At 43.5% G+C, this 17154-nt stretch overlaps 1 protein-coding gene and 1 long non-coding RNA gene across 8 annotated transcripts in view; one reads left to right on the forward strand and one right to left on the reverse strand.

The window, feature by feature from the left end:
- The window catches only part of DIS3L2 (DIS3 like 3'-5' exoribonuclease 2), a 346483-nt gene that overhangs the window by 88660 nt on the left and 240669 nt on the right, over positions 1–17154 (reverse strand). For 5 of the 6 annotated variants that reach the window (XM_058701232.1, XM_058701212.1, XM_058701196.1 and 2 more), the window contains one exon: positions 7396–7503. The exons of the other annotated variant lie outside the window; for it this stretch is intronic. In XM_058701232.1, the coding sequence (XP_058557215.1) occupies positions 7396–7503 (108 nt within the window). The remainder of the gene's footprint in view (positions 1–7395; positions 7504–17154) is intronic. 6 annotated transcript variants of the gene reach the window in all.
- On the forward strand, positions 7665–11111 carry LOC131496069 (uncharacterized). Of its 2 annotated transcripts, XR_009254298.1 has the most exons (3): positions 7665–7963; positions 10669–10877; positions 10973–11111. It is a non-coding gene; the product is annotated as an uncharacterized LOC131496069 (long non-coding RNA). The 2 variants fall into 2 exon arrangements; XR_009254294.1 differs by having other exon boundaries at positions 10669–11111.

Here is a 17154-nt window from a genome sequence, read left to right on the forward strand (position 1 = left end):
CCTGCCCCCCCATCACCAATTAGTTCAGGCCTTCCTCGCCAGGGTCTTGAATGAGCCCCATTCCTTGGACAGGAGTCTGGAATCTGACATCTCATTTCATGCATCTTGACTGTGAGTAAGAGACACTCATGCGAAACGACATCCCGGGACAACCAACCAACCAGGCCCACCCACCATGTGGTCTCCTGGTCTGCGTAGGGTATATCTAGTGGCTCTTGTGCCATGACTGTCCCTACTCCAAATCTTTGCACTTCCTATTTGGCTTGGTTTGAAGGAGGCCCAGCATGCCCTCCTGGACCCCGTGCCTACTTCACACCTGCTCTCCAGCCTTCACATGCCAGAAGGCTTGCTCACTAGACAATGCCTCCAACAGAAACCTTAAAGACCAATGCGCTTTTCAGAGGTTGCCTCTTTCGAGTGCTTCTTTTATGACTCTCATATTTTAGTAGCTCATTAGATCAGGCAGCTTTTTATTTCTTGGGTTTGATGCTGGCAGGCATAATTCAGATTCAAAGTTCTTTTCTGTTGACTCAGGTTAGTTTTCTTCTATGGGCTTTTATTTTCTATTTAAACTTCTGCAAAAATAAGCATTTATAAAAATATAAAACTAATACATGTTTTCAAAAAAACATTAGAAAATACAAAAAAGTAGAAAAAATTACTCATATCCTTAGTACCCAAATACAACCACTGTTGGCATCCTATTTTATTTCCTTCTGGTCTTTTTCCATTCATTTTTTTCCCCCTGGATGTTCCCACCCCCACCAAAATATGATTGCTGGCATACTGTCTTCACAATTCCTTCTTTGTATTTCAGATAATATTTGTTTCTTGACTCTTTTACTATTTATTTATTTTTGAGAGAGAGAGAAACAGAGTGTGAGGGAGAGAGGGGCACAGACACACACACGTGCACACACACACAGATTCTGAAGCATGCTCCAGACTCTGAGCTGTGAGCACAGAGCCTGATGCGGGGCTTGAACTCACGAACCGTGAGATCACGACCTGAGCTGAAGTCGGACGTCTCACCAACCGAGCCACCCAGTTGCCCTGTTTCTTGACTCTTAAAAAGGAACTGATTATCAGACATTTAGGAGTTGTAAAAACCAAACATAATGTGTGTAACTTGTTTTGCTTCTGGTTCTGACAAATTAGTTGGAGACGATCTGGGAAATGTAATTATGGACTGGGTTGTGGAGGACACCGAGGCATTAGTATTAATCTTAAGGTGTGCTAACAGCATTGTTGTTACATACGAAAATGTCTAAAATTTTTAGTTATGTCTCAAAATATGGTGAAATGACGTGATGTCTCTGGTTTGTTTTACATTACTTCAGGAAAAAAAAAAGGTTGTCAGTAGTCGAATCTGGGAGATAGGGAGGGTGGGCTTATTATGCTATTCTCTTTACTTTCATGTCTATTTGAAATTTTTCAAAATAAACATTGAAAAGTTAAAGTACCCATAGTTCAAGCAGACAAAGAGTGTCAAAGGCTTGTGAAAACCAGCAGCCCTCTGTCTCCTTCCTTCCTCTGCCCTTCCCCAGGGGTAACCACTTTCCCCAATTTTAGCAGGTTATTTGGGTACTTACTTCTATATTTCTAAGTAGCCTGCCTGATCGCTGCTTCTTGGTTTTTCAGTTTTAGGTGTTATTCAAAACTTTTTACTATAGAAGAAGAGAATTCAGTTTTTTTCCCACATGTGCTCCTTTTCCCCCAACCAAACCCACAGAACCGCTCCAGGCCCTGGCCCTCCCCATGGTCACATCATCGCTGTCAGAACGAACTATTATGGTTATGTGCATGCTAAGTGTTCCTTTTCTTTCCTACACGAATTTTTATTTTCACCAGAATTAATAGCTGCTTTGTTTTAATTTGCTTGGTTTTTCTGTATACTGTGTATATTGATCTACCCCAAACTTCCCACCAACTGTCTAAAACAGTGGTTCTTAAAGTATGGTCTGTGGACTCCTGGGGGTGCCTGAGACCCTTGCAGGGACCCAGGAGGTCAGTGCTATTTTCATAATAATAAATCCTAAGGCATTATTTGCCCTTTTCCTTGTGTTGACATTTACACTGGGAACAAAAGCGCTGGCGGGGGAAATTTCTGCTGCCGCTGCCGCTGCCGCTGCCGCTGCCTTGGCATGAATAAGGCAACGGCAACAAATGTATCAAGTGCCAGGATACTCTTGACCACCTCAGTCCCAGGAACAGAAAGTCTAGCTGGCTTAAGAATGTCTGAATGTTTTTGATGACGTGGGTAAGAATGTTCTTGATGACGCAGTAACAGTTATTAGTCTTATTATGGCTCAATCCTTGAGTCCTTGTTTTCTTCACAGAAAGCTGCATGCTGAATGAAGTATGACGGCTGTCTGGAGGAAAAGCAGTTATGTAACTGAGCTGTAAGCTAAACTGATGGCTTTTTTTACGAAACGCCATTTTTGCTTGAAGGAACAAATAATACTCAAACTATGGTTATTTGGGGCTTCAAGAAAAACAACGGATATTATTTATTGCCTATGATAAAATTTGAGCTTTCACAAAACTGAGAATTTTGGAAACCTTGTATCCGACACATGGTACATGTTTCCTAATACTTAAAGACTTGTCTAATATCGGCAGTGATATTAACCAATGTGACTTTTTGATATCATAAAAGGAAATATGTTCACATGTAGAAGATCAGCATAAGGAGCCAATATTTTCTAAATGATCTAAACTTTCTAAATGCATGATAAAAAAAAAAAATCACTGCCTAGGTAAAAGGTCCATTTAGAGTATAAGACTGGGGCGCCTCAGTGGCTAAGTCGGTTAAGTGTCCAACTTTGGCTCAGATCATGATCTCCTGGTTTGTGGGTTTGAGTCCCGCGTCGAGCTCTCTGCTATCACGGTGGAGCCTGCTTTGGATCCTCTGTCTCTGTCTCTCTGCCCCTCCCCGCCCTCTCAAAAATAAAATAAAACATTTAAAAAAATAAAATATAAGACAGATTTTAATGTAATCTAGTAAAAAAAGTTGAAGTGATATTATTGTATCTATTGTATCAGTCAACTAGGGCTGCCATAACAACATACCCCAGTCTGGGCATTGTTGATAATTGCTTTCTCACAGTTCTAGAGTTTGGGAAGGACAAGATCAAGGTGCCAGCCTATTTGGTTCATGGTGAGAGAGGCTCTCTTCCTGGCTTGAGGATGACCACCTTCTCACTGTGTCCTCACATGGCAGGGAAAAAGCGAGCTCTCTGGTCTCTTCTCACAAACACGTTAATTCTATCAGATCAGGGCTCTACCCTTATGACCTCATGTGACCTAAATTATCTCCCTACAGGCTCTACCTCCAGACACACACTAGGGCACTGGAGCATCAACATATGGGTTTTAGTGGTACAGAATTTAGTCCCTAGCAGATACAGTTTCAGATTCTAGAATGGAACTAATTTTTAAGAAACTGTCAAATTCTGGTGTAATGCAGAGTCGAGTTTCCATAATTACCTGAAAAAACTATGAAAATACCCCTTTTGGGGCACCTGAGTGGCTCAGTCAGTTAAGCGTCCAACTCTTGACTTCAGTTCAGGTCATGATCTCGAGGTTTGTAAGATCGAGCCTCTGAGCTGGGTGTGGAACCCGCTTAGGATTCTCTCTCCCTCTCGCTCTGCCCCTTTCCTGGGTGTGTTCTCTCTCTCCAAAATAATATACATAAATAAATAAACACACCTTTATTTTCCAACTACATATCTGTTTGAAGCTGGATTTTCTTCACTTACATAATTCAACCAAAATAACTTACCCTAACAGATTGAATATAGAAGCATATATGAGAAGCTGGTTTAATGTCTTCCTTAATACAGTTGTGAAAAAGATTTAGGAAAATATAAAACTCTAATTTTTAGAAAACATAGTTTTCATGAAATGTTATTTATGGCTTATTATTATTACTTTAATTTAAATATTTAAAATTTCTAGCAGTTCTAATTTTTAATAGGTAATCCACATGAACGTACACATTTTGAGGTCATCGAAGAGTTTTTTAGTGTAACAAGTCCTCAGACCCAAAAATTCTGTAAGTGCTGGTCTAAATCATCTCTCAAAAAATTCAGATATATAGATGTTTTAACTATTTCATTTTCTTGAAGACATCTCTCTTAGAGCCTTCTGGCCTGCTACAGTCTGTCTGGCTGTCTTCTATACCCTTGTAGAGTTGCTGCCCTAGGGACCTTCTTCACCATCATCTACAGAAAATTATGACCTGTAGGTCAAATCCAGCCTGTCATCTGTTTTTAAGTAGAGTTTTACTGGAATATAGCCACGCTCTTTCACTTACATATTGTCTACTTTTGTGCTATAATGGCACAAAGGTAGAGTTGAGTGGTTGGGACAGAGACCAAGTGGCCTAAAAACTGAAAAGAAAAAAAAAAGTACTATCCTGTCCTTGACAGAAAAAGTTCCCCAACCTGTGATCTAGGTGATTCTTTCACTGCTTTCCTGGGTTGGTTTATTTGCTCCCTGAATCCTACGTCTTCCTCCTTCCTGATTTACTCTTTCATTCTGGTGAAGCACATCTTCTGGTAGCTTCCTGAGAAAGGATATATGAAAGGTACATTTTTTTGAGGCCTTGCATATCTGAAAATGTCCTTTCCTTTCCTTTTTTAAAATTTTTAATGCTTACTTATTTTTGAAAGAGAGAGAGAGACAGAGAGGGAAAATGCACACTTGAGCCTGAGCGGGGGAGGGGCAGTGAGAGGGAGACAGAGGATCTGAATGAAGCCGGCTCTACGCTGGCAGCAGAGAGTTCGATGTGGGGCTCGAACTCATGAAAGGTGAGATCATGACCTAGGTCAAGGTTGGACTCTCAACTGACTAAGCCATCCAAGTGCCCTGAAAATGTCCTTTCCGATTCACACATTTTATTGATAGCTTAGCTGGGTACAGAATTTTAGCATTAAAATCACAGTCTTTCAGGATTAGAAAGTGTTGTTTCATTGCCATCTAGCTTCTAGGGTTATAACAGAATAGTCTTAAGTTATTCTGAGTTCTGAACGACTGTATGTGACTTTTTTTTTCCTTCTTAGAAGCCAAGAGGATCTTTCCTTTGTCCCTGGTGTTCTGAGATTTTATGATGATATGGTCTGGAGATGATGTGTATCCACCATGGTGCTGGGCACTGGGTTCTTTCAATCTGGAAAGTCAAATCCTGCAGGAAAGGGGCATTTTGTTGAGTTATTTTCTTGATCATTTCTTCTCCCTTTTTTGATTGTTCTCAATTTCTGGACTATTCATTGAAAAAATACTGGATATCCTGGACTAGTCATCTAATTTTCTTATTTGTTCTATCTCTTTCTGGGACAACTCTTCAACTCTATCTGCCAACCAGAATTTTGAGTCGCCTTTATTTCTTCTATCATGTTTTAAATTTCCAAGAGCTCTTCCTCCCTGCTCCTGTTTCTTGTTTTAAAGTATCTAGATCTTATAATTTCTTTAAAAAATTCTCTAGAGATATAAATGATCATTTCTTTTCCCTGTACAGTCTGTTTTGTCCTAGTTGCTTTTTTCTGTTTGTTTGCTTTGGTTTTTCTATTTCATGGTAGTAGCTTTAGTTTTAGTTGTCTCTCTCTCTCTCTCTCTTTTAAGTAAGCTGTATGCCCAGAGTGAAGCTTGAACACATGACCCCAAGATATAGAGTCGCACGCTCCACTGACTCAGCCAGCCAGGTGCCCCTTGGATGTCTCTTCATATGTGGAAGTGAAATCCTGAAATGCTGATTTTTAGTGAAATCCTAAAGAGCTCTGCTCGCGTTGAAGGAACTTGCTGCCTCTAAGATTCCCTACAGGGAGAGGAGCTGGGCTGTTGGTTGGGGAGTGCCTGAGGCGATGATCCTTAACTCTTCACACTCTGATTCTTCAAGAAAAGTTTCTCATCTCCGGACTCAAGAGTATAAGCCTTGGTGACCAGAATTCTGCGTTTAGCTGGACAAGAAAGCTGGGATGTTTAACATTTAGGAGGCTAGCACTCAATCAACCTCTCCCAAGCGACCATTACCATTAAGTGTGTTTGGCGTCCCCCAGTTCAGACATCCTTAACTTCATCCTGTCCAGAGAATAAACTTCTGTTCTTCTTCCAAGTTACGGGAGGGGCAATCTTTCTAAATGAACTTTCAACCAACACGGTTAGTTTCCTCTTCACCCACCTCTCTTCCACTTTGTGCAGTTACCTGGTGCCATCAATTTCTGAATTTCTTTAGGGTTCGGCTATGCAAAATTGAGTTGTTTCTTGGCCTTCTCGATTGTTGGCTCAGGATTCAGCTTTCTCAGGACTGCTAAGTCAGTGACCACTCATCCATCTGCTTCCCAGTTCCAAAATTTTGTTGCTGTTGTCTGCTCTCCCATTCTCTTTGTCCTTGTGGGTTTATGTCTTTAAAAAAAATCTCTTCGTTGTTGTTTTAGTGAGGTTTTGGGAGGGAATGAAAGTCAATGTGGGTATTTGATTCTCCATCTTTATTTGGAGCCTCTTTGTAATTAAATATCTTCTTTTTACTTCCATTGAATATTACAGCATAAACATTTCCTATGCTCTTACACGGTCTCTGTAACAGCTCTAGCAACTGCATAACATCCCACTGAATCGGTGCTGTATGTTACTTAATCATTACCTTATTTTTGGATGTTTAGGGTTGCTTCTGTTTGTGGGGAGAAGACTAGTTTTTCCTAGAGTTATCTTCCGTTTAGCTGTCTTATTTATCCCCCACCTTTAGGGAGTGCCTGCTGACATTCTTCTCCTTCCTGTGCTTGGTCCGTAGTCTCATCATTGGGCCCTGATTATGGCATTGCTCTGTGCCAATTTAATTCACCTTCCAACTACCAGGTCACCTGCGCAAAGATGTGGCACTAATCTTTCCAAAATGTCACCTTTCTCATGACCCTTCAGAGGAACCCTAACAACCCAGAATTCATTTGCGACTGTCATTTGAGGGTCCCCACAGGTTGACTCCGTGCCACCTTCCCAAACTCACAACCCTTTCCCCCCAGTGTCCTCCTTCAAACAGGGCCCGTTCTCCTAACTGTAGCTCCTTCTGCCCCTTCTGCCCCTTCTGCCACTGCCGGTCCACATTCAGCTTTACATCTCAGCTCCTGCACTAAGCCTCCCCAGTGACTTTGTTTACACAACTCCTTCTTCCGTTTGATAAAAGATAAGAAAGACACCTATTTCTAATTGCTCACGGTCAGTCTGGCCTTCTAAATGGACTGACAGCTCTTCAGAGGCAGGGGGCTCTCCTCTGTTCTCTATGGCGACTGCCCGCACAGTGCCCTCCTACCACCGTGGGACTCCAGCTTGGCACCAGGCACAAAGTGGGCGATTAACAGGGACTCACTGAATGAACTGCTCACGCGTGTAAGCTGTTACCTTGCCCTCTGGGGTGAGTGTCCAGATCACAGAGAAGGTCAGCTTGTCTGTCATGGGATGGAGGCTGCACAGCTCCTCACACAGCAGCCTGGGAAGCATGGGGACAACCTGCAAGCAAAGAATAGGCCCATGAGCACATTGATCTCTCATCTGCAGGAGTTGACCAGACTTGCGAGCCACCCAGAGGACAGAGTTCTTGTTGTTTTTTAACTTTTAATGTTTATTTATATTTGAGAGAGAGAGAGAGAAAGAGAGAGAGGGAGGGAAGGGCAGAGAGAGAGGGAGACACAGAATGGGAACCAGGTTCCAGGCTCTGAGCTGTCGGCACAGAGCCCGACGTGGGGCTCGAACCCACCGACCGTGAGATCATGACCTGAACTGAAGTCGGTCGCTCAACCTGACTGAGCCACCCAGGTGCCCCTAGAGGACAGAGTTTTGATGAAGAGCTTGAGCTGCCAGAGCAAACTGAAGATGGAGGCAGCACTGTCCCCTGAAGGCCACAGAAGGACCATGCCACCTGGCACATTTGCGAAGAGCCTCCAGAGAAATGGGAATGTGAACTGGAAAGGTGAGAAGAATTGGTAACGGGGAAAAATGATATTACAGCAATGAAAAATAATTACATTTTACTATATGCTAAAACTGAAACTCTAGAGTCAAGAATGAGTTGGACTTTTTGGATATAATCTTCCAGTTGAACTCTATGCTTAAGAACCCAAGGTCTTACACTTAAGTCTTTAATTCAAGTTGTTTTTTTTCTTTTAAGTTTATTTATTTATTTTTGAGAGAGGGAGAGAGGGAGAGACAGAGAATGAATGAATAGGAGCATGCACACACGAGCAGGGGAGGGGCAGGGAGAGGGAGAGACAGGGAATCCCAAGCAGACTTCACGTTGTCGGCGCAGAGTCTGATGTGGGGCTCAAATTCACGAACCGTGAGATCATGACCCGAGTTGAAACCGGGAGTTGGATGCTTAACTGAGAGCCACCAGGCGCTCCTAATTCAAGTGAGTTTTTGTGTGCAGTGTAAGATGGGTGTCCAGGGTCATTCTTTGCATGTGGCTGTCAGTTTTCTCAGCACCATGTATTGAAGAGACTGTCTTTTCCCCCTTGTATGTTCTTGGCACCTTTGTCAAAGACTAGTTGGCCACATGTACATGGGTTTATTTCCAAGCTGTCTATTCTGTTCTATTGATCCATGTGTCTGTTTTTATACTAGTACCCTACTGTTTTGATTATTGTAGCTTCGTAACGTAGTTTGAAATGAGAAGTGTGATGCCTGCGGTTTTGTTTTCTGCCTCAAGATATCTTTAGCTACTCATAGTCCTTTGTGGTCCTATATTAATTTTAGGATATATTTTCTATTTTTGTGAAAAATGCTATTGGAATTTTGATAGAGATTACACTGAATCTGTAGATAACTTTGGGGAGTATGAGCATTTTAACAATATCAATTCTTCCAATCCAAGAACACAGGATGCCTGTCTTTACACTTATTTGTGCCTTTATCAATTTCTTTCATTGACGTCTTACAGTTTTCAGTGTACACAACTTTTACCTCCTGGTTAAATGTATTCCTAAGTATTTTATTGTTTTTCATGCTGTTGTAAGTGGGACTGGTAAATTATCTCACATCTGTTAGGATGACTATTACCAAAAAGACAAGAAATAACAAAGGGTGGTGAGAATGTGGAGAGAAGAGAACACTCATACATTATTGAGGGGGGATCTAAATTGGTAGAGCCATAACGGAAGACAGTATAGAGGTCCCTCGAAACATTAAAAACAGAGTTACCATTTGATCCAGTAACCCCACTTCTTGGTATATACCCCAAGGAAATGGAATCAGTCCTTTGAAGAGATATCTGTGTTCTCATGCTCACGGCAGCATTATTCACAACCGTAAGACATGGCAACAACCCAAGTGTCTGTTGACAGATGAAGGGATAAAGACAATGTGTACATGCACATAAACTATGGCATATTATTATCCATAAAAAAAGAAGGAACTCCTGCCAGTTGTGACAGCATGAATGAGCCTGGGAGGGCACTATACTCAGTGAAATAAGCCAGACAGGATCTCAAATACCGTATGGTATCACTTACATGGCAGTGGCTGGGGGGCTGGGGGGCGAAAAATGGGGAGATATAGATCAAATGGCACGTACTTTCAGTTACGCGATGAGTAAGTTCTGAGGATCTGAAGGTACAGCATGGTGACTACGGTTAATGGCAGGATGTGGTACACTTGAAATTTGCTGACAGTACACCTGAAGCATTCTCACCACACGCACACAAGACCTAACCGTGAGAGGCAGTGCGTGTATTCCTTAACTTCATCTTGGCAATCGTTTCACACTTTCAGAATACACAGTTGTGTTTATCAATGATTTGCCAATAAATCTGGGAACAATAAAAGAACCCAAGGGCTGAGTGTAAACTCATGACGGGGTTTCACCAAAATAAAATTGCAGAATCGATGCTTTCGTGATTGAAAGCAGTATCGCAGCTGACCAGACCACACGTCGGAACATCAGCAGGGATACTCCAACAAAGGATCACAGGTTTCCTAGGAGAATGCTCGGATCAACTGATCACTCGTTTTGCAGTTCTTTAAGCCCAAATGATTTCTTCCCTTTATTGATCTTTCTAGTCCATAATAAACTGATCCAGTGGTATACCTTCTTTAATTAAAAAAAAAAAAAATTCTCTCCAACTTACTTTAAAATGATGACTTCACAGCTGTCCCAGAATGCTACTTGTTTTCTCTAAAGTTCCAAAGATGAACACAGTATCTCTACCTGGATCTCGCTCTCTCCTCCCTTTAATCTATTCCTTCTTCCACACCTTTCTTGATTACCATCCACTCCCCTCCCAAACTAAACCAGCCACAGTAGCAGCCCTTTTTCAACACTCCCCGTGGTTTCTTACTCTGTGAAGTGACTGTACCTGGACCCTGTTTCAATACAGTAAATAACCTTTGGTATGGAAATGTAAATTCTAGAACTCATGGCCCACACCAGTAACAAATAATTAATAATTGTATGGCATTACTTGGCATTATTCTGAAGGATGCGCTATTTTTTTTAAACACCTGTGTAAAATCTAATGACCACCCGAAAACTTTTGGTAACAGCTTTTTGTAAGACAATCATTTTTGATGTTTTTTTTCTTGCCGTTGCTTTTATACCATCTGTTCAGATGACACCACATTTTCTTTAACTTATTTAATGAGTGTTAAAATATGATCTACATATTTAACATTGTCTTTCAGGTATCCGGTGTTTTACAAGACAATACATCTTTACCTGCATACACATAAGGTGCAAAATGGAGAAAGTCTCAAGACCACACTGTCTTGGGACGAGACTGTAAAGATTTCCCATCATTTCAGGTTTTGGATTCTGCTATGGATGGAACTGTCCCCCCACCCCCGCAAATTCCTATGGGGAAGCCCTAGCCCTCAATGTCCCCGCACTGGAGGTAGGGTCTTGAGGAGGTAATTAAGGTTAAATGAAATCACAGGGTGGGGCTCTGATCCAATAGAGAGAGGTAACTCTCCTCTCCCTGCCCTGCAGAGACACAGAAAAAAGGCCCTGTGAGGACACAGCCATCTACAAGCCAGGAAGAGTCCTCACTACGAACCGAACTGGCTGGGACCCTCATCTAGGACTTCTACTCCCCAGAACTGTGAAAACACAAATGTCTGTTGTTTAAGCCACCTAGTCTATAGTATGTTTTATGACAGCCCAAGCTAAGATAGACTAAATCAAATTTGTTGGGTGTGAATTCTGGGATTCTTCTCTGCCCTGCATTATCTGATAATTATACCAATTGTATTTTGGTAGTAGGCTACTCTCCAGGCATGCTCGTAGCCCAGGGCTTAATACCTCTTTACATATAGTAGTGTTTCTTTCAAGTGTTCAAGGCACTATCTTATTTTGAATCACAAAGCTGAGCACATGCAAACGTAATGCAATTCCTGACTTTGTGTTTGTCAAAAGAAAAGTCATTGCAATTAAATACAATGTGGTATCCTGGAGTGAACCCAAAAGAAGACATTGGTGGAAAAGCTGGTAAAATCCAAATAAAGTATGGAGTTCAGTTAATAGTAATTTCCCAGTATCAGCTTGTTAGTTATGACAAATGTCCTAGGGTAATATAAGATGTCAACACTGGGGGAACTGGGAAGTGGGACCTCTTTGTACTGTCTTCGCAACTTTTCTGTTAAGGCTAAAATGAGTCTAAAATAAAAGCTTATTAAGAAAAAGCCACTGCTTTCTTGAGTTGATCTCATAAGTCTTACACATTTAAGTATGAAAGAAATTTAAGCTAATGAAATACAACCTGATCTGTTCTTATATATTAGAGTTTAAGGTTATGTTTTATTTGCAGAAAAGGCCTTTATCTCTCTCTCTCTCTCTCTCTCTCTCTCTCTCTCTCTCTCTCACACACACACCACACACACACACACACACACACACACACACACGTCTAAAGATCAGTAAACAGTAAAGTCCATACTCATCAGGAGCACAGTGCACGAAAAAAGAGTAAAGAATTTGAGGCCCCACAGACTTGAAGTCTAATCCTGGGCCCACCACCTCCTGTACACCCTGGGCAAACTAGTGGAATTCTGAGCCTTGGCTTTCTTACTGGCAAAACAATACTTAAGATGCTCAATACAAGTCCGCTCACCGGCCATCCCGCGGCCCACCAGGTCCTTCGGTCACCCGGCGAGGCCTTCCCCTTCAGCAGGGCCACTCACCGCACACCCTTCACCTGCCAGGCCTGCTCACCGTTCTAGGTCTTGCCAAGATTGTTCTCTCTGGGACATCTTTCTGGATGTTTTACATCTGGCCAACTTTTGCACATCCTCGAAGATTCGGCTCATCATCATCCCTCAAAGGCATATTCAGATTCCCCCAGGGGAGGATGTATGGTGTTTCGTATACTTCCCGTCCCCCCTCCCTGCAGCTCTTTCAAAAAGGATCTGAGGCCGTCCTAAACAGCCACTTATTCCACTCTCCCAGCTCTCTCGTGACACTTCTGTAGCTCTTAACACATCCTAGTTACTTCTTTCCATGCCTCTCCTTCCCACCGCACCCTGGAATCTTCAGGAATGAGCACCAGCTCTTGTGCCCGTCTATCTCGTACCTGACACACAGCGGGCACCTTGTCTGCAAATGACTGACTTCTGCCCAGGGAATGAATCACTTATTCTTTCCGTGTTTACTGTTTATTGCATCACATTAAACATTTTATGAAATCCATGGTGGACTTCTATTTAAACAACCTGACACAAGAATTTCATAGACAGCATTTTAAGTAGAAGACGAACTGTTTTGACTGTTCTCTCCTAGACACTACTGGCACACTCAGTGGCCGCCCAGGTTATAAACACTGCTTCGTATCTTTTTTTCTTATACAGAGGACATTTTAATATTCAAATGCCAAAGAACCTAAGTGCTCATGAAGAAGCTAAACTTGAAAACGTTTTCAGGTAGTGTAATTATCTTTAGTTTTTAAAGGGCATTCCTTTTAATAAACTTTCACCAGATCTTGGGGCAGAATTCAGACGGTATTCAGAGAGAAGTCTTTATGCCCATGTAGTTTTGCAAATAGATGGTTATTTCTCTTTCAAAGAAGAGAAGGGATGAAGGGATGAAGAAGATATTACAATCACATCCGTGGTTTGGCACGTCGTGGCCTCTCATAAATCAGGGGGCACTGGCCCCGATTTCTGCTGGGGGGCACTGGCAATGCGCTCCATGACCCCGTGACACACGTGTCAGGTGCACACAGCACAGCAGGGATCCCCGTGGGAGGAGGGCCAGAGACACAGGCAGCCGCTCTCAATAAGCTGCTTCCTCGAATACAAGTCCTGCTGTTTCAGGGGAGCCCCACCTGGACCAGAGTCTGTGGTCTATGCATGCTCATCGGCTCTGTGACATCTGGACACAGCGCCTGGACAACCTCCCAGGCAGGGGTGGTGAGTGCAGGACACATCGAACAAGAGGAAAAGAGAAGAAAGGTCCCTCCGGGGGGTGAGAAACTGCTGTCTGTCAAAGCATCGTGCAACCGCTTATGCATCAGGGGGATGCTGTTGCTATGACTATGTTTCCTATCTCTGTTAAGAGCAGCAACACCCTGCTACCAGTTAAACACACAAGCAAACAACAACAACCCCCCCCCCCACACACACACACCCCTCCCACAGAACACCATTGGGTGTTATCTTGTGATTTCTCCACTCTCCTCCGCCTGCTACAACCAATCAGTTCCCAGAATCTGTAGGTTTTACATCTAAATCTCTCTCAAATGAGTCTTCTCTCCTCTCTGTCTTCCACTGTTCAAGTGTGGCCACGTTCATCTCTCCTGGATTGTATTTGAATAGTCTTCTAAACCGGCAGCAGAGTTCTGGAGTGGAAATTACTCTGGGTAAGGTTTCCTTATTATTCTCCATACTTCTGCATCTCCTTACTCTACTCTACCCAATGATAATCTGCAAACCCATTTACAGTAGGACACATGGCCTTTACCTTTCCAATAGCTGATGAATTGAATTTGACAGTTTGATTTTTCGCTTGTCCTGCTAATGAGGGAGGGTCCAAACACCTGCAATGGGGTGGAGACGTGTCCAGTAAAGCCTGAACCCTCTGTCTCTGTGTTCAGTGGCCAAGGGTCAACGGTGGCCAAAAGCTCTCAATGAGAAGCTGGCAGAGGGCCTCTGTCTCCGAGGAGAAATCAGAGACATCATGGGGAAGCCAACTTCCCGTGTACCCAGTCCCACCCCTTGCTGTGTGATATGGATTCTTGGATGGGGAGGGGAAGCAGCTAGGGGCTCCTTGCTCAGGATGTCCATTTTAGCACCAGGCCGAAGACACCTATTGCTCTAGTTCTCCTGGAGTCCAGCTGGACACCAGCATGTTGGTAAACTCTCCTAAAATTCTATGAGCAAAAGTCCCTGCCTACTTTGGGGTGGTTATTCAAAGCCTCAAGGGGCCACAGCTGAGGGAAAGGGCTCTGGTACTGATAACAATTTTCCTCCCTCTGGCCTCACTATTCTTCAATCACATGGTTGCCAAGGTGACTTTCTACCTGAAACAAAGGAGACCATGTCCCTTCCCTACTTGCCCTCAAGATGAAGTCCACACTCCTCAGCTTGCCACTCCAGGCCTCTCTTTGTAACTTCAGCTTTTGGCTCCTGCAATTTCTACTCCAGAAATTCCAAACTGCTTTGTTCCTCGTCGAGCCACTGCCTGGAATGCCCTCTCTACCCACGTGTCTACCTCGAAATTTTTGACTTAAAATTTGAAACGCTGCTCAAAACTCAATTTTGTCGTGAGGCGTCTTGGCTCTTTTGGAAGCTCCTCTCCTACCACCAGCCTGGGCAGGTACGACTTCTCTGTCCTCCCTAGTGCTCCCCACCTCCCAGACGACTTCCGTAACTGCAGGGGGCCCGGTGTACTGTAAGTGCTCGTTACGTGCCCACCTCCTCTGACTTCCCCAGGGCAGGACCAGCATTTCCCTCATCTGTAACACCTGCCACCTGGCACACAGCCGGGCCTCAACAAATACGAACTGGATGAAGATCGACAGCCCTTCAGGCATTGGAGAAGGAAAGGGACTTAAAGGGTTCTAAGTCTCCGTAAGCATGCTTCGGGCCAGCATTAAAGTTGAATCAGGGCAGAGTTTAAAAGCTGTCATGGAAAAAAAGGGACATGGTGACAGGACACTGACTTTCTAAGCATTCTGGACTAGGGCTTGGGAGACTTGAGAGAAACTGATCATTTGGGTAAATACGCCATTGCCCAAGGCAGCTGGGTGGGGGTACCATCCAGACTATAAAATCTTATATTAGCCTCAGAGAGCAGAAACATCTGCTAAAGCCACAGCAGGCAGGCTGGCCAAGTTCAGCAACGGGTTAGCCAGGACAGCCCTGTGACCAACGGAAAGGGCCACAGAGGGGAAGAATCAATCATCCATGCAAAGAGGAACAGGAAGGACTAGCAGCAGCAGGGGGGCTACTGAAGCTCAAGGGAGCCAGATGTCAGCGACCCAGCCGGGAAGGGGCAAGCGGGGGTGGGGGGGGGGGTCTCCTGCCCCTTCCAGCCCGGGTCTCCGCTGGCTCCCAAACTCCCTCACACCCTCGAGAGCCCATTGGCTGCTGGAGCCTGGGAACTTAGGGAGTTTTTCTCCTCTTCTCTGAGGACTTCAAGGTTTTAGCAGGAAGGTACAGCTGGCCCCCCACTCACACACTGCAACAACCTAAAGGGAATTGATATCTGCCAGCCAACATCTCTGTTGAAAGAGTTTCCTTTTTCATATCAACACTTCCACGAACTCCGAATCTGATCAACTCTGCTGCACAGTTTGACATTAACAAAACATCAACACTCTGACAACCTGCTGGGGTCAGAGAGGAACATCTTAAAACTCTTTGGACTCCACGTTAAGACAGGCTTCCAGTCCCAATCTTTGATCTCTATTATAAAGCAGCACCAATAAAATAGCGTAGAGATTTATGGGCAAGCTTTCATTTGAGCTGTTTCACACCTAAAATAACACGACTGCTCCGGCCAACGGGCAGACAATTCAGGTTTAGGTTTCAACTGTTTAGGGTTTCTTTTACTTTTAAAACTTAATTCACTTATTTTTAAAAATCACCTTACATTTTACAATTTCATTGTAATTCCCGCTCAGGGAAGACAGCCAGGAGACATTTACTGGGTAGATGTCACGTCCTTCTGAGGAGGACAGGCCTAAAGTTAGATGGTTGGTCCCCTAATGGGCAGATACCTGATTTTTGTCAAAAAGAAAGAGTGCGTCTTTTCACGGGACTTAAATGGACAGTATTCCAATTGATCTGTTCTCCTGAGTATGCCCTATTGGTAATGAGAGTAACCAAATACTTAACACTGTGAATAAAATCCCAACAAAAAGGATTTCATTTTAAAGACAGTAAAATGGTATTTGGACCCAAGATCTGTTTTACTGTATAGTCCTAATCTATGGAATAATTCCCCAAATCAAGCTTGACCTGTAATTCTGATGTCAGTTACTTATAAGCCAGTAGCCCTGAATGAAAAGAAATCAGTGCCACATTCCCTATAGATGGGAAATCGCCCGGCCCCCTCCCCCAACGTACACCCTCCTTCCCCCATCTGATGAAGTTGGGAGAAATTCTGCCAAATGAGAAAGCAGAGAATCTGGAGGAAGAGGAAAGCAGCTCATCTAGCTTTTAAGAAGACCTTTATAGGCAAAGTAAAGTGAAAACAGTAGAAAAGTTCCTGGACACAGTCCTTCAAGAAACAAAAATGAGTAGGAAGAAAGGTCAGAGTCGTGGTTCAAAGGAATCAGAATGCACAGCTGCTGTCCAGGGTTGTGGGCAGGCGCCGCCCGCTCCGGCCAAGCTGGGGGCTGCTCAGGGGCACACCGGCCCTTCCTCCACTCAGCTCCCCGCTTTGAGAGCTCAACAGCAGAGCCCCAACACTGCAGTCCCAAAGACAAATTCTAGAACTGTGACAATCACAAAACCAAAGTAAAGAGAATAGGAAAGGAAATGTGCTTAGTTATTTAACCCAGTTTTATTTTTCCATTTTTGGTTTTGGAAACATAATTCCTGGTTATAAAAGGAGAACGCAACAGCTAGATAAGAGAAAGCCACCTGCTTGGACAAAGAACTTCTAATTGTGGCTAGAATTCCTAAATATGTGAATCTGAAGAACAGAGTTAAGCTTGTCTACGTGGAGAGAAC

The sequence above is a fragment of the Neofelis nebulosa genome, chromosome 2, assembly GCF_028018385.1.
Source record: "Neofelis nebulosa isolate mNeoNeb1 chromosome 2, mNeoNeb1.pri, whole genome shotgun sequence".
NCBI lineage: Eukaryota > Metazoa > Chordata > Mammalia > Carnivora > Felidae > Neofelis > Neofelis nebulosa.